We start from the raw sequence: 17,148 nt of genomic DNA, 5'->3' as shown, positions 1-17,148 counted from the left end.
TGGTAATCTCCGTATCCCTTAACTGCACAATATCCCTCGCATTGCGCTAAGAATATTCGTAGCTTATCTTCGGCTCCTTCGTAGGTGTCGAGCTCCTTTGCTTTTGGTCGTTGGACATTTCCTTGCCCTGTATTTCTCGTGGCTGCAAGAAATGCCTGAAACTGATTTTCAGTCATTCCAAGTATGCTTGTTCCTGGTGCCGGAGCGGCTGGGGCCGGTGGCCCACGTACTGCGGATCTCAACATTCTCTCAGGTCGTGGCGCTCCAGCAGGAGAGCTATCGACTGGTGATCCTTTCTCTGAGGTTACTGGGCTTGCTGCTCTCAAGGGTTCTGCTGAGACGTGATCTAGGGCATCGCTGAATCCTCCTAGATTAAGATTTTGATCATCGATGTCAATATCTCCTTCCCTGTCTGGGTTGAAGGATGCCGTCTTGTATCGTTTAGCATCGTACTAGGTGACGCTTTGTAATGTAACAATCCCCTTTCAGATAGTTAGTTCTTGGCGATGGGGAACGATACTTATCTCTTCTCTCTCCTTTATTGTATGTCTTACGATAGCTCCAGGCCTCTACCTACGTTACCGATAGTACAAGACCTTTGTCTTCTATCGGAAACGCCTATCGTAAGCTTTCTCTAACTCATCTTCGTGACAAGCACTTCTCGGCTTAATGATAACGATTGCAGTAAGGATAAAGATCGTAAAGGTGTTTTCTATTCGTTAAAGTAATAAGTAGGAAAAGTACTTAGAACAAAGCGTGAAGAACCTATCTTCCTCAGCCGCATCGGCCTCCTTATATAGTGTTCTTCCCGCCTTTAGTCATGTGACCTAAAGTGGTCACATGTGCGAAACTCATAAACCAATCATAACACAATAAACAAGTTATATGACTCGACTGAGTCATATGCACGAAACCCATGACATCATAATGAGGTCATGTGCGAAACATAAATCATATGCGCAAGGCTTACCCGTAAGGCACACTCGTAAGGCATACTCGTCAGGCGCATGTCCCATGACTCATACTTGAGCCATGTGCGAAAGCATTACAAATCCCACACATAACTAATCATATAGCCCGAATGGGTCATATGCGTGAAACAATAACATACCTGTGACTCATAACCATGTGTCACATGAAAACCCTTTCCTCGCTAAGCCACGTTCGTGACATCTTGTATGCTTTCTGGTATTGGAATTCGGTTTCCTCAACAGGCCTTTTCGCACCAGCAGCCTTTATGGAGGATGGCGCCTCCGCCCACCCGTGCCCAATACACGACTACTGTTCGCACCCTCTATGGATTCCAGCCACATAAGATTATATAGCCCGCGAACTCTCCTGTCTAAATCCGATAGAGGAGCTTTGGCGAAGAATGAAAGATCGTCTATTTCAAGCCAATAAAGAGGGGGTACCGAGGACTGTTGAAGCTACAAAGGACATTATCAAAGAGGTTTGGGATGATATTGCCTCAGGTGATGAGCTGGGTAGGTTGGTGGAGAGCATGCCGGAGAGGATTCAGGCTGTTATTGTGGCAAATGGGGGTTACACCAAGTTTTAGCTTTATTTCCTCTTTCAGCTAGCATGTAAAATTATTCTTACCTGTATTTAGTTAGTTTTATAAAGCCAAATCCATGCTGTTCGCGGATTTTCCATTCCCCCCGAGTACCGTATTGCGCACACAAGCTCACGGTAGGCAATGAAGATCTGAAGCAGGGAGAAGCAAAACTTCGATTCCAATTCAAAAGCTAATTCAAAACCGGCAAACCGACATATTCCTCTGTCCCTTCAAATTGAGAAACCATTACTGCTTGCGGACTATGCTAAATTCTTAATTTTAACCCCCTCCCCCCAATCCATCCACCCACCCCATTCCAATCCCAGGTAAAGCTCACGCGGGGAAGTGACCTTCTAGAACATCCCAACAACAGCTGCCTGCCGCAAACAAACCGCTCCAATCCCGTTCCAGCCACAATCACTACGAAAACAGAAAAGAAAAGAGGAAAAAAATCACGGGGACATACACACACCATCTACGGTACAGTCGCACCTCGTTATAAAGAACGCCAAGAGTTGGGGGGGTTTTGTTCGTTATAACGAGGTTTTGGCGTGAATTCCTTATAGCGAGTACTGTTTGTATGGGAGCAGGGGTCTTGATTCCCGTACGATTCATTCGTAATGGCGAGGTTTCTCATACAAAGAGGTCCATTATAGCGAGGTGCGACTGTACTCGAGTACAGTACCGGTACATGGGGCACCGTAACATACCGGCATCCACTGCCAACTATCACTTGTGTGCTTGCCTCTTGGTGAAACATTGCATCGCTATGTAAGGAGAGAGGGATGAATCATGGGATATGGTGGTGTGGAAGGGTGTGGTTAGGGGGAGAAAAAAAAAGAGAGAAGGAAAAAAGAGAGAGAGAGAGAGCATAGGATGCACACTCCCAGGGTGCCGTTGGTACAGGAGTGAGTCTACACAGTACGAGTACATACGGAGGATGAGGGTACTCGAGTAGAGGGAATCGAAGAGGAGCCAAAGGATGTACTCGTACAGTACTGTAAAATACCGGTACGTCAACATCTTCCACTCGCGAATGAGCAAGCAAACATAATTCCTTCACGCTGGAGAGCACAACATGCACAAGGCCCTTCAATCGATATCATCCTCGTAGAGGACACATATTGCTGGCTGCTGGTTTATAGTTCTTCCTACTTTAGTACTGCACCACCACGGTACCCGTGGAACTAACAAAGAATAAAATAGACCCTGAGATATTTTTATGACTGTTACATAGATTTAAGTTACCACATCGCACCTACCGGTGCGTGTATGATAACAAATTGTTAGTGACAGGTGATACCGGTACGAGAGTTTAATCGCAATTTCCATCATGATTGCGTGGTGCCTCCTCATCTATCACCTCTTCCTTCCTCCTCTTTCTCCTTTCTCCTTCTCCTCTCCCTCATCCTCTTCTTCCCTATCCCGCTCAGCGGCACATATTTTCGTTCCCCCGCCCCCTCCCTCCGCTTCTCAGTTCAGCTCAATCTGCAAGTCACTCGCAAAACTCTATCCAAATTTCTCACCGCCAGCCAGCGAGAGTACAAATTATTATTTTTTTCTTTTTTCCTCACCCGAAAAAAATCTAGCCGACACCTTGCAAATTTCGAAACGGAATCCGTGAGCAGCTCCTCGCTACCAAGAAGGGGCGGTAACGCTCAAAATGGATGTTACGATATGGTACTGCGGTATGATAACGGTACCGACGTTTCTCTTTTCTCACTCTCTTCCTTCCTTCCTTCCCCGTCAATGGAGTATGGGGGCCGACAACATGCATTCCCAGGTTGGAAAGGCTATATAATCCCTGGCTACGGTTATGGATGATGGCAAGCAAATTCAGGTGGTTGGGTGAAAAGAGTAAGAGACAAAAAAACTACAAACAACTACAAAAGGTAAAATCAGAAGAAAGGCCATCAATGGGTCATAACTACCGATGACCTAAAATATAAAGTTCATGCTCCGAGGAACTAACAACCTACGCGCTCTCGCCTTATGTCTCCCCTTGCAATTTATCTCATATTTCTACTTTTCCCCATGTAACTCGGCGAATGCATAGCAACACCCATTCTCATACCGTAGTGTCGTCCTGATAGGCGGATCCTGGAACTTGTTCATTGTCACATGTTATCAGAAATTCCCCGAGAATCGCAACAGAAGGTTCGTCGCCTGGGTCCCCCAATTACCAGAAGGATGCGATTTTGGGCTTACCGGCAGCGGTAGCTCCAGTGCCCCGAACTCTCTGCTTCCCGAGGCGAGAATATGCAGTTTCAGACGCAGCTGCATCGCCTGGCACGTTTTATGCTCGCAATCGGCGCGCCAAGAGTCAGCTCGGCATAAGAGAACTCTGACACACCCATGTCTTCTGTTCTCACCCACTCTGTCAATTATCTTGTTAGAGTTAGGGATGCTGGTCTGGCTGTTGATATCTACCTTCTCCAAGCAGGTATCCGATTGCTGTCATCAGAGGCTGACGGCAAGGACATGTATTTTCTCCAGATGGATTTGGATATGGGCTAGGTTGTGTGTGATTCGCTTGCTACTTCGTCCGGGCCATTGACCTTAACTTCACCAGATTACACGTTGCCATCATTGTCTCCACGAACGACTTGCGTCATATTTGATGGCCCCCTTTGGGTCAGACAGTAGAAGAATCAATGGGGCCTCATCAAAGTCCGATTGAATCCCCGCCTCTTTTTTTCTTTTCTTTTGGCTCGGCTATCTTCAGTTTTGGTACTTGCATCTGGTTCTATCGCCTTCGGGAGGGTGGTGGCGCTGAGCAAAAATACGGGTCAGAGCCAGCTTCTTGTTATTTGCCAGCAATGAGAATCTCAGAATGCAAAGGGCCCTGGTTTTGCGAACCGGCGGTAGACCGGAGCTTTTCTATGTGGATTCTCCAGTAAATTGTGCTGCTGTCGCATGCGGTGTCATTTGGCTCGTCGTTGCCAGTCTGACTGGTCCCTGTTCAGGTATCACCTGTTCAGCATACGATGATACAACTGGATAAGTGACAGAGCCTATTAACAGAGCCTCTTTGTTTGACTTAGCAGGAGACCTTCATCTCTTTTATCTCCCATTGCCCGCTTCCGCAGAGCCTGGGCATATGTCTTGGGCACATGAATTCGGGTGTGTTAGGATGCTATAAGGCATACTGGTAGTCTAGACATTATCTCTAAAACAGCTACGATACTAGAATTGTTCAAGGGAAAAAAGAAAAAAGAAAAATCCCGGCAACATTCCTTGTGAGGGCCCAGGAAATTTCGCTTGCCGGTACTTTTATGTTCATGCACGTACTTGTTTCCGTTCTGTTTGGTGAAGCAGCAGCACGGGATATACAATTGGTGGTGGATGGTGATTGCTGGGATGGTGATTGGGAGTGAAATCTGTATCATATGTCTACACAAGATAGCTCGTGACAGAGAAGGAAGGGGGAATTTCAACCAAAGTATCGTGGCTGGCAACATGACGAACAGTGTGATTTCGGCGGACCTCAATGTCCTGTATTGTCTTGGTCCAAGTTAGAATCGTGGTTTGGGTGTCTGGATGACCATTGCCTTGCGGCTCGTCAAACCTTAGACTATGGAGTCCACTACGGTAGATACAGGTGCCAGTACATGGTCTCACTACTGGGCGCAACGACCTAACTTAAAAGGGGCTGCTACTCCTATACTCGTATGCAGAACACTCTCCGGTTCTTTGCACTACCTTGCATGTAAATGCAGAAGCAGAACATCCTATGGCGGTCTGTGGGTCAGCTGTGCACTCGAGTACCAATATCCCGGGGACCGATTCCCGAGTGATCCGCTATGCGTGACAACGATTTAGTCATCAGCCTAAATCCTTAGTTCAGCATAGCCTGACAAGCAGGTTCGCATGTGACATCATCAGTTATCAACCACCACTAGTCCTCGCATCAAAGCTCCAACTCTGTCCATGCTTTTCCCCAATCGCGAGATGGCCTCCACACAAGCTTCTGGGGGGGCGTTCCTTCCTCCATCACTCCCCTCGCCCGCCCCGTCCGACGCATCGGGCGTCTTCTCTTACCGCCCACTACCCCACCCTCGTCCTAGTCCCCTAAAACCCGGCTCTCGACCGGAGAACTCGCTGATTGCTTTTCTCGACCACGAGCTCTTGCAGGTTTCTCGGAAATATGCGAAGAAGTTTAATGATGGGGGGTACACTGATGCTGCGGAAATAGCCGATGACCTGGAGGAATTGGTGGACTTGCTGTGGGTTTCTTCCACCCGTAGGTCAAATTCTCCTTGCCCCGTTCGCTCGTTTGTGCCAATGGCTAGGCTATTCGGTACTGCATCGGTATATACCGTATGGCGCTCCCTGGACAATTGTACTCGAGTGCTCGAGTACAATGGTGGTGAAAGGCTCCATTGTTTTGTTTTTTCCCCCTTTGGGGAAGTAGCTAACCAATTTGCAAACCTCATAGCATCGCTGCAAACACAGTATCTTTTACAAATAGCAAACTCGTTTAACGATTACATATCTTCATTCCCTCCAAGGTTTGAGTCGACTTTAGGATTGCTTGACAAGCTTGATCGATGCTTCCACTCGTTGATCACTGGATCGTCTGCTAATTCCTATGTTCCGCCATCTCCGGCCTTGTCTGGTAGCAGGATGAACATGACTGAAAGGGTTAGACTCAAGAGCGTTATTGAGAGGACGAGGCTGCATGTTGTTGGTCTAGCGGAAGGAATGATGGAGGTCCCAGATCTGCCCGCGGGGGAAGACGTGCCGGGTGTGGGAGATCAGGAACCTGGGAATTCGCCAGTAGACGCTCTGGATGGGAATTCCGAGGAGGGGGGTGAGGCTCTGGAAATAGAGTTGTCAAGGGTTTATGAGAGAAGTCTAGTAGAGATCGGGGAGAGCTTGAAGCGGGAGGAGTAGGGTTCTACGAGTATGGCGCGCACCTGTACCAGTATCTGGAATACTTATATTCGTTGTGGGTAATGTAACTATGAGTAATTGCACTGGGTATTGTAAAGCGATTTTTCGTGCGGTATCAGGTGGACCACATTTTATTGTTATAGTGCTGGTATCATGCTGTATCATAGCTGCCTTGTAGATGGTGAGTTGCCAGTGTGGCTAGTGAGCCTAACAACCTGAAGTGGCTGGTGGGGAGCGGGGACTCAACGGTCTAGAAAGGCAGCAAGCAAACAGGCTGGTTTCTGCACAGTTGCGGCTGCTGCTGTCAGACGCTTTAGCTGTGTGCTACACACCACCACCTCAAACCGGGCTTTCACTAACATTCTACTTAATTTAATTTGTTCTTTTCTTTCTTTTATCCTTGCCTCAGTTTCTTTTTTTTTTGACCCGCTCCGTTTCGTCTAAACCCCCGTTAACTTCTAATCGCAGCCGCCTCCGGACAGATCCATAATCCACTGGGAGATTGACCTTTTGATCTGCTTGGAAACAGTAACTTGTTAGATGTTACTGAGCGACCTTTGAACGATTTGCTCGACTCCTGTTGGGGTCCACTCATTGAATCACGAGAGCCTTGTATTGTACTGTACACATCATCCTGCCTCGACCGAACAACTTAATCTCAACAAACTCGTCGTCAAGTATCCGGCTGTTTGCTATCATACCATCGAATCAACCAGTTCGATTCTTATTCAATAATGTCTGCATTACCTCCTTTAAAGCGGAGACCGACTGTCCTTGTACATCTACCCCCTTCCCTATCCCCTCAGTCATGTTTCCTATGTGGCTTACTTGGCTGTGGTACAATGTAGGTTACGGACACCCGGGACTCTAGCGCACGAAGCCACCCCCCACCTCAACGCCGGCCGTCAGCACCGTCGATCCCATCCATGGTAAGGCTCATAAGCGTCGACTCGGTCCTGCAAGAGTCTTCACAAATACCGTCGGGCCAGAGCCGCAATCCGCTAGCCCGGGCCCGCGGGGCTCCAGCCTCCCCCTCCTGCCCAACAACGCCGAAGCCCTCAGATCCCAGGCGGTTCCTCGGCCAGAACTTACCTGTCCGGTCGTCGAAACTTTCGGAAAAACTCGTGCTGCTCCCGGAAACCGAGGAGGAGGCGAATCGCTGGGGGTATGGCGAGGACGACACCGAGGACGCGCCAATCAAGGACGACGAAGAAGAGTGGAGGAGTAGGCTTGAGGGGGATGAGGAGTCGCCGGAGCAGCCCCCCAGGAAAAGCTATGCTGAACGGTTACCGAAGTCTCGGAGGGCAGATAAATTGAGCCGGGTTACGGCTTATTGCACGGCTGATGCATACAGGCTCAATGCTACATCGAAGTTTCTTAGAGAGAAGCATTCGGCCCGGACGAAGCTGTATGATGAGTGTCTGTATTGTGCATATCACCTGCCGATAATGTCCGGGAATGATGGGTATAGGGTTCGCTCTTCGCCAGTATTGAAGAGCCCCGGCGGTAAGGCTGTCCTGGACGTACAGATTGAGAGGTCTGAGCAGAGGGATTATCACGAAGGGTACTTTGAGGATTCATATACCGGGGAGAGGCGGACAAGTGGTGATGGAAGCTATGAAGAAGATGGGCATCCAAAATCTCCGGGGAAAGGCCATGGATTTCCACAGGATGGGAGAGATGACCATCATACCTACAATCAAGGATACAGGCCGGAGAGCCCAAGGGATTCGAATATGAATGACATGAAGGCCTTTGCTGAAATGTTTGTCTTCAACTACGGAGTTGTAGTTTTCTGGGGTTTCTCTGAGAGACAGGAGAAGGTACTGGGGACACAGCCTATCGGCCTATCACTTGTTATCCATCCATACTAACTAGTCATATCAGGACATCCTCGCAGACCTCACCTTTGCTCAAAACGACTTCGGCAGCCAGCTCATCTCCGGTCGCCTAAAGGAGGACGAATTTGAGACTGAAGAGTTCCACTTCCAATACTCTTCCCGCACTAGATCACCGAGGGTAAATAAATAACCCTAGCCCTGATGTCTACCTCCAGTCCTAATGACGGGTGGGTTGTTTAGATATACAATGACATGATAACGCTCCGCTCCGGCGACATAATGATCAAACTCGCTATCTCCCACGCGATCGCACAATCCACAAAACTCTGCCGCTTCGAAGAGCGCATGAACTCCACCATGCTCGGCGTTCAGCACATCCCCAAGAAGTTAGCCCTAACCGGCAAACTGGGCATGAAGCGCGAGGAAGTGGTTAAAATGAGCGGAAAACTGTTTAAGCTGCGTGTAGACGTGAACCTTTGTACTCCCCTCCCCCCTCTCCCCCCCCACGGTCGGACTGACCAGGAATAGCAAGCAACGTTCTTGACGTCCCCGAATTCTTCTGGGCGGCCGAGCCAACCCTGCACCCCTTATACGCCGCCGTGGGCGAGTACCTGGAAATTAAGCAGCGCATCCTAGTCCTCAACGAGCGCTGCAGGGTATTTCTAGATCTCACGGACATACTCTCGGACTCCATCGCCGATAGCAACATGTCCAGGATTACGTGGATCATTATTATCCTTATCGTGCTCTCGATCTTTGTTACTACCGCTGAAGTAGCGATTAGGTTTGGGTTGTTGAGTGCTAGGAGGAAAGCAGGGGAGTTGTAAAGTTGTAAAAGGGTGTGTAAAGTGTACATTTCATGGGGGGGTTAGTTGTTTGTTGACCGCTCCCTATACTCCCTATAGCAGAGCTGCGCGAAGATGATTATTCCAATGTGAAGGGGAAGGATAGTGTGTAATTGGTAGTCCTCATTATTTCATTATTTTCACTTTTTAGTATGCCCTTCTCTTCTCTCCTTCCCCTCTTTCATCCCCCCTCTCCTTTCCTTTCCTTTCCTACTCACTCACTCATCCATTCACGTGCATGGCTAATCATAGGGTGTCACTCGGTGTCAAATTTCTTACCTTCTTTCCTTTTCTCCTCTCCTTCCTTTCCCCCTTTAGCTACTCGGCCAAGTGCCTGACATTAATGAATCATTACCTCGCTTCGAGTTGTTGGACTCGTCCAATCTATGTTCACACCCGCGAGCGCAAAGTGAGCAAGGGGGGGTGGTTGCTGCTCATTTTCGGGAGTTTTTTTCTCCTCCACCGCCAAATTTTTGGTGTGATTCTGCTTTTTTGCGACGAGGTACGGCATAGTGGGCGACCAACGATGTCCGGGAACTATGTATGCAAGGGCTATGATATATGTGCGGGTGCGAGAACAAAGCACGATCAGAAAGTATCACTCGAAATCCAACTATTCCATTATACATGCGTATCATACGTGCAAACCCCATCATACAATATATTAATTCAACATCAAACTTAATCCACTATTCACTATCCCCCTCACTCTCGCCATTACCACCACCACCCTCCCCATCATCCACCCCCAAAAACCTAAAGTCCACAAAACTCGCGCGCCCCTCCCACTCCACCATAAACTGCAAACTGAGTACACCCGCCTCGTCGCTCCGGACGCTAACTTTTGTCGCGACCGCCATGGCTCCGCGCGCGTGCCTAACGAGGTCGAAGCGGTACACGTCCTTTGCGCGTCCGCTCACCATGAAGGTTTCCAGGAGGTCTCCGTCGTTGCTAAATTGGACTGTTGTGGTGCCGAGCGGGGAGGTGGAGGAGAGGGCGAAGTGGGGCGGTGATGGGGATGTGAAGATTACTAGGAGGGAAGAGGAAGAAGGGAGGACGGGGGACGAGGAGAGTTCGGTGATGGCGTCGTGGAGGAGGGATGATTTTAGGATGATTTTCCGAGTTAGGGTAGGGGAGAGGGGGATGTCAGGGAGGGGGGCTGGGGTGTAGGTTGTCAGTTCGCAAGTGGTTGTTATCGGGGGTTCTTCCAAGCTGGTGGATGTCGTTTGTTAGCTATTTGGGAATTTCAAGAGGGGGGGAAGAGGAAGGGGGTAGGAAGTACATCAAGCATAAAGGACCCCCTTCCTCGTATAGAAACCTGCACGTCCCGGCGATTCTCAAAAGGCCGTGGTCGAAGGCACTTACTCCGGCGGTCCCCCCTGACCAGCCGTCCCCGCCTCCCCCAGCTCTGCCTCCACCGCCTCGCCATTTCCCGCCAGCATCCCCTCCGCCAAATATCTGTAGACACTCCAGTAGCGCCGTCAAGCTAATACCAAACTGTACAACTGGATCCTCATCTGCTTCCAAATTCTCCGTTAAGTGTGGCGGTGGGTGAAAGGTGTAAGTATTAAACAAGTTCTTGTCAATGAAAGCATGGCCTGTGCCAATCAGTATAAGAAAGGTTTGAAGGAGTGAATCGACGCGAGGGAACCTTGCATGACATGAGAGTCCTCAACCGTGACGCGGAGACCGTCGGCCGAGATTTGTAATTGAGCTGTAGATTGGAAGCCAATACATTTTAGGAGTGTGAGGATTTGGCGGGAGGAAGTCGTTAGAGCTGTGAAGAGGGGGGGTTGGGCTGGGTTTTCTTGGGTTTCAGACATTTGGTGGGGTGGTGGGGTTCTAGAGTGGTGGTGGTGGCGGTTAGAGTTTACCGGTAAACTATGTTGGTTTTCCAAGTTGTGTAGGTTGGTGACTCAGGGAAGAGTTGGCGATCTCTAGAGTTGCTGTTGTTGCTGGACGTTGTTTTTCTCCGGGCCGCAGGAACATCACAGGTAGACAGAAAAAAAAATGCAATGCAACGAGAATTGATATTTAACACCCTTTTTAGAACAAGGCCCAATCGTACAGTTTAATTTAACCCCCCATATCCTAGCTGACCATTCAACACTTAAACGTAGACCCCGACGGCGCAAATCAAGTATACGGATCCAAACCTACATCCGTCAGTTATAATTGTTTCGGGGAGGTAGAGTTTCTGTGTGGGAGTATACCCAAATGCTAGAGAAGCTGGGATTGCCAATAGGGGGGCACGTATGATGGATTTATCTAGAGATTGTTAGCCACGATAGTTCCAGTCCGATCGGTAGAAAACCTGTACTTATAGAGAATAGCCCCGTGAGAAAGAATCCTACGCAAAAACATCAGCTGAGACCTAGCTTCCCCTTCTCAAACACAGAGTGGTAGACAAACCTGTCAACATGAGGACCGCCGCAACAAAAAGGTGTCCCCCTTTCCCAACCATGGGCACAAAGGGCTTCATTGAATCCCACTCAGCGTCCATTTTATTTCGATAGTAAACGAAATTCGTTCGGTTCGATTTGGAAAGTATGTATTTTCTTGTCGCAATATTCCCGGCTCAGTCTGGTCGCGTGGAAATAGGTGAATTGCGTTACCTACGTGGACTAAACGGGTCCAGTTCTGGTGGACAAGCTGATGGTGCCAGTAGGAGAATTACGCACATGAGGGTATTACTGGGAACCGGAGAGTCTTGGCGTTTCTGATTCAATATTATTGTCGCTGTTGGAAGACCTCGGCGGCCCTGCTGCGCACATTGAAATCACCATAAGGGCAAACCACTTTCTTAACCCTTCCCTCTACATACCACTTACAGTTGGGGGTCAAATCTTGCTACGGACAGAACAGGAGTCATGCCGGCTGCTAAGAATGGAGGTATGATTTGAAGTTTCACTGCTCGAGTTTTTGTTATTATGCCCTTGTTTGGCGGCAAAGCTTTAAAAACAAAAAAGCTAACCATCAATTTCTACGATAGATATAAAGCGCAAGTCGGAGGACACTGGTGACCTCTCGCCGAAGAGAATAAAGGTCTCCGAGTCTCCCGAGGAATCGAAGAAACCAAAGGCACTGTTCAGGGAATGTACGTCTATTTTGCCCGGGGCGCTCGAGTGGAGACCTTTTATTTTATTTGACTGGGTGAATATTTATTGACCCGAGATATCTGCGCAGCCAACGCCGTCCTCGAGGAGCGCAATGGCGATATCGAATTCCGTGTCGTTAACAATGACAACTCGAGTCAGAGCACGATCATACTGACTGGTCTCAAAAATATCTTCCAGAAACAGCTTCCAAAGATGCCCAGGGACTACATTGCAAGACTGGTCTACGATCGCACGCATTTGTCCATGGCTATTGTTAAGAAGCCATTGGAGGTTGTCGGGTATAGCGTTTGATCGCTCGGGAGATCTTCGCGGGTTCATGGAACTGATTGGCGTCATTAGTGGTATTACATATCGACCTTTCAAAGGTAGACAATTTGCTGAAATCGTGTTCTGCGCTATCTCGTCCGATCAGCAAGTTAGAGGATATGGTGCCCATCTTATGTCCCATTTGAAGGTATCGGAGATCTTTCGTTTGTTCGTTTTGACGGATAATATATCTAACGGGTAGCTGTTCAGGACTATGTCAAAGCTACCTCGGATGTGATGCACTTTCTCACCTACGCGGACAACTATGCTATTGGGTACTTTAAGAAACAGGGATTCACTAAAGAAATTACTCTCGACAAGCACAAATGGATGGGGTATATCAAGGATTATGAAGGAGGAACCATTATGCAGTGTTCCATGATCCCTCGGATTAGGTATTTGGAGGCGGGGAAGATGCTAGCAAAACAGAAGGAAGCTGTTCATTTGAAGACGAGATCTATCTCAAAGTCTCATATTATTCACCCTGCTCCAAAAGCCTTCAAGAACGGGCCATGCAAAATTGACCCAACTTCTATCGCGGCTATCAGTAAGTTCCGGCTTGGGCTTGGCTATCTTTATCTACTCCCAGCACCCCACCTACATATGTCTTTGCACACGCACCTACTCCCAATTCCCACACTCTCTTTCACAATTGTAGCACTGGTAGATTCTGCATATCTACGAGAATCGGAAGAATGACAGTGTCTTTCCCTGCTTCCGGTAGCCACTGGTTGGTTATTTGGATTTAAACAGCTCATATACTCATCCCGACCGCACACACCCTCTAGCTTCCGCAGACGTTTTTTTTCCTTCCCTTATTTTTACGCCTTTCCCGAATATGGTGTAGAGCAATTCGCTAACATTACCCTCCTTCAACCGCACAGAGGACGCGGGGTGGTCGCCCGAAATGGACGAACTCGCTCGGCAGCCAAAGCATGGCCCGCACTACGGGCAGCTCCTCCATATCCTCAACGAGATGCAAAACCACCAGGCCTCATGGCCCTTCCAAAAACCCGTTAGCCAGGACGAAGTTCCAGACTACTACAATGTGATCACGGAGCCGATGGATCTCGAGACGATGGAAAAGAGGCTTGAACAAGACGCATACGGATCGCCTGAGGACTTTGTCCGTGATGCCAAGCTAATTTTCACCAATTGCCGACGCTACAATAATGAGAGCACATCGTATTGGAAAAACGCGAACAAGCTTGAGAAGTTTATGAATTCGAAGTTGAAGGAGATACCGGAGTGGTCGGTACGTAATCCCCCGTGAAAAGATAATAATTCAAAGATGGGGATTTCAGTTCCCTCTTTTTTCCCTTCCTTCCTCTTTTTTCCCTTTTTTTTCCCTTTTTTTTTGCACAACCTTCCCTCCCCTCTTTCTCTCCCCCTTCCACACTTCCACACTTTAGATGGGGTATGGTGGTGGTGGTGGTGGTGATGGAATTTGCATGTTATCCGCCATTCCGATTGGGAAAGAAAGAAAGAAAGGGGGGTTGAGAGTACCGGTAATTCGAGGCGAGCTCTGGCTGACTAAGTGGCGGTTGGTCATTTAGCATCTCGTGGAATAAGTTAAGTGAGAGAGGAAAAAGCTGAGGAACATGAGGCATTGCTTCCTCTTCTGAAACGGATTGCTGTGTATCATAGACTTTTTTTTTTTTCCTCCTCTCCGACGAATAAACTATAATAATATTATAATACTTATGTTAGCGATTTGTAATGTACCGGTACTCGAGTATCTCCAAACATCTCGGTGAAAATTTCTTGGTACGCATCGGTATACTGTAGCAAAGGGGTTTGTTTTCTCAAATCTTCTCGGGAAACTTTAATTCGCGATCACGATCAAGACCACGAGTGTCGCTCAGGCCCGTCCAGCCGTCCCCACCTACCATCCCCCAACCTGATGACCACCGGAGCGCACCGTGGGGTACTCTGCTCGAGTACCACGATCGAGTGCAATATCCAATTTCCATTCTCTGCCGGGAGGATTTCATGTACCTCTTATAATAATATTGTGTACTAAGGGGAGGGGGGGAATGTATTCCCTCCTCCTCCTATCCCCCCCCACTTGACGAGTCCACGGCAAGCGTATATCGGTATTTTCCCATCCTTCATTCGGGCCAGACATGTGGCGATGGCGAATTCCTTTTCATTTCCTCCCCCTCCCCCTCCTCAGTCTCCCGTAAGCTTTGTTTTAGCTCGCTCACTTCAGCTCGTTCAGTTTACCCGTAGTCGTTAATCCTGCCATGTATACCAGCCCCGTCCATCTGCCATGATAAGTTATCAACTGTAGCCCTGAAGTACTTGTACTGTACCCATTAATCCATCCATCCATCCATTCCATTAATTCATTCAATTCGCACCCGAGCTGATGGGTGAGTGCGGGTGTTCAGTCGGTGTTTTTTTTTGTGATGAAGAAAAAAAGTGCACTTTGGTAAGTTATTGTTGGATGGTGGTGTGAGTGTCATAGGGCGAGCACGAATAAAGGGATTGATGGGGAGGGGGATGATACAATACCGCATATTATTATTATAGACAAGACGGGGGGGGGGTATTTGTTATTATGAAGGTAGCTTACAGCATTGTTTCGTCGCATTATGAATGAATGGAATGAACGTTTTATCTGGCGCGGTGAAAGTGAAGGGGTCCTGGATTTTACTCGAGTACCGTACGGTATTGTAGTGAATTGAATGACTTTGTGCTGTGTTGTGCTGTGCACTTCCACCCCCCCTCCCGGTCCCCACTCCCCCCCTCTCCCATCAAGGGAAAAAAAAAACATTGACGTTAGAGCAGCAAAGCTCGCGTACCTGGAACTTGGAAGTCATTGGGTGAGAGAAAGAGAGAAGAAGGACGACCCCCTCCCCCGCGGTTTATTTCATTTGGTTCGAATTAATATATTACTGGCCCTGACTGCCTTGTTCGTTGTGTTCGGATGCCTCTTGGCCTTGAGGGCACGATGCCGGTGAGTTATGCATGGATTAGATTATTACCTGCTTGGCTGACCAGCCAGGCGTCCCCTGTGTCCCTTCTCCGTGGTGGTGGTGATGGTGATGGTGACGATGGATGGCTCGTTTCTCAATTCTTTGCCTGGGCGTCTGGCGGTACGGGTGGGGTGTCTCGTTATTTCCGCCTACAGTGTTGGAGTAAATTTATCATAGGGAGCAACACTATCCAGTACAATACCGGTATGACGTCTACCATTGCGGGTGCGGTGCTGTAGAGTAGAGCACGGCACAGTGCACGTTAGAACCCCTACCGTACCTACATTTACGTTTCGTGCCTGGCTAGCCTGCTCTCCCTTACTTGCTCCGGTGCCGTACGAGTAGCTAAGATAGCTCACACAGCATGGTGCTCGCACAGCACTGGTACAAGTATTATAAACACTCGCTCCGCTCACAGTTGCGATACCCTCGCCATCCAGTTCGCAGGCAAGTCAACCGACCAAGCGCCGTGGAGGGGAGGGTTCGGCCTTGGTCCATAGGCAAGCCGGCGCAGAGTGCCACGATGGATGGAGCCTCGGATTGGGTGAGGAGGTTTCGGCCAATTGTGTTGTGTTGTCTATTGCCCGTTGCCACTTGTATGATAGGCTGAAGGAATGCTGCGATAGACCATGGGAATGGGAATGGAGATGGGGGGTGGATGTTTAGGCGGCGCTGGGTAAAGAGCTCTCTCTCTCTCTCTCTCTCTCTCTTGTTTACAGTAATTGCTTTGCTTCGGGGGGGGGCTCAATATATTTATGTTTAGCACTGCCCGGGCACCAGGGTGCTCGTAGATATTGTTCTTCTGTTTCTTCTTGCCTCTTGCACGTGCAGTACATGGGTTACAGGCGAGCTACGACATTTCATATGTGCTCGGACAGTAAGTACAATGCCGGTACTATGTTGTACCTAGACTACCTGTGCTATGTTCTGCTTCCTCTCCGCTAGAATCCGGAGGCGTTTCTCGAGATCTTTTATGCCATTCTATTGTTTTATTATCCGTGCCTGGCCTTCTGAGAGCCCATCCAGTACCGGTAGCCGTTAGGAACTTGAATTGGGAAATTTTGTTCAGTCCAGCGCCGTGCCTACATTCTCTTTTTATTTTTTTCTTTCTGTGCAGTATGATTTCTTTTTTCCCTCTTTTCCTCTTCTTCCCCTTCGGCCCTGGGAATGAACGGATGAATGAATGTATGGCAGTGGGTGGGTTTCTTTTATTTTCTTTTTCTATGCCTGAATTGAGTGAGTGATAGAGGGTTTTTTTTCTTTCTTTTCCTTTCTTTTCTTCTTCTTTCTCCCATGGTCCTTGTCATGCGGTCTTGTGGAAACACTCGAGCACTATTTTAGAGAGGAGGTTCATGGAGGAGGAGGTCGGAATTATTACAAGTTATTTGCCGTGATATCATTCATGAAGGGCCTGAAAGTTCAGGTCAGGTCTGATGGATGAAGAAGGGACACTGGGTTGCTGCTGCTACTGCTGGCTGCGCCTGTTTAGTGTGCAGATCATTATCTAATAATCTTATCAGAGATTCACCGTCGGGATAAATGTCATTTCTTTCTCAATGAGTGAATTAGCGTCAAAAAAAAAAAAACCTTCTGTAGAATGAATTA

General features: G+C 48.4%; 5 protein-coding genes; 3 read left to right on the top strand and 2 right to left on the bottom strand.

Annotated features, from left to right (window-relative positions):
- Window positions 1-6,834: 6,834 nt before the first annotated feature.
- Window positions 6,835-9,183, top strand: GSTUM_00001666001 (uncharacterized protein). XM_002835837.2 has 5 exons: window positions 6,835-7,227; window positions 7,300-8,274; window positions 8,339-8,470; window positions 8,533-8,770; window positions 8,821-9,183. Exons 2-5 carry the CDS (start codon window positions 7,378-7,380, stop codon window positions 9,117-9,119), a joined length of 1,566 nt encoding a protein of 521 aa, XP_002835883.1. The 5' UTR covers window positions 6,835-7,227; window positions 7,300-7,377; the 3' UTR covers window positions 9,120-9,183.
- A 550-nt stretch (window positions 9,184-9,733) lies between these two features.
- On the bottom strand, window positions 9,734-11,047 carry GSTUM_00001665001 (uncharacterized protein). XM_002835836.2 has 3 exons: window positions 10,789-11,047; window positions 10,420-10,735; window positions 9,734-10,349 (listed from the first exon to the last, which is right to left on the bottom strand). The coding sequence occupies exons 1-3, from the start codon at window positions 10,958-10,960 to the stop codon at window positions 9,827-9,829; spliced, it is 1,011 nt and encodes a 336-aa protein (XP_002835882.1). The 5' UTR covers window positions 10,961-11,047; the 3' UTR covers window positions 9,734-9,826.
- Window positions 11,048-11,164: 117 nt separating this feature from the next.
- Window positions 11,165-11,719, bottom strand: GSTUM_00001664001 (uncharacterized protein). XM_002835835.2 has 4 exons: window positions 11,550-11,719; window positions 11,458-11,487; window positions 11,351-11,405; window positions 11,165-11,293 (listed from the first exon to the last, which is right to left on the bottom strand). Exons 1-4 carry the CDS (start codon window positions 11,638-11,640, stop codon window positions 11,248-11,250), a joined length of 222 nt encoding a protein of 73 aa, XP_002835881.1. The 5' UTR covers window positions 11,641-11,719; the 3' UTR covers window positions 11,165-11,247.
- Window positions 11,720-11,915: 196 nt separating this feature from the next.
- GSTUM_00001663001 (uncharacterized protein) lies at window positions 11,916-14,266 on the top strand. XM_002835834.2 has 6 exons: window positions 11,916-12,029; window positions 12,130-12,234; window positions 12,324-12,534; window positions 12,596-12,710; window positions 12,773-13,109; window positions 13,447-14,266. The coding sequence occupies exons 1-6, from the start codon at window positions 12,008-12,010 to the stop codon at window positions 13,833-13,835; spliced, it is 1,179 nt and encodes a 392-aa protein (XP_002835880.1). The 5' UTR covers window positions 11,916-12,007; the 3' UTR covers window positions 13,836-14,266.
- A 1,732-nt stretch (window positions 14,267-15,998) lies between these two features.
- On the top strand, window positions 15,999-16,306 carry GSTUM_00001662001 (uncharacterized protein; the record flags this gene model as incomplete). XM_002835833.2 has 1 exon in its annotated part: window positions 15,999-16,306. The coding sequence occupies exon 1, from the start codon at window positions 16,202-16,204 to the stop codon at window positions 16,304-16,306; it is 105 nt and encodes a 34-aa protein (XP_002835879.1). The 5' UTR covers window positions 15,999-16,201.
- Window positions 16,307-17,148: the final 842 nt, after the last annotated feature.

Source organism: Tuber melanosporum, assembly GCF_000151645.1.
Source record: "Tuber melanosporum whole genome shotgun sequence assembly, scaffold_119, strain Mel28".
NCBI lineage: Eukaryota > Fungi > Ascomycota > Pezizomycetes > Pezizales > Tuberaceae > Tuber > Tuber melanosporum.
Note: the sequence above shows the minus strand (reverse complement) of the source record. Positions and strands in the feature narration are given on the sequence as shown.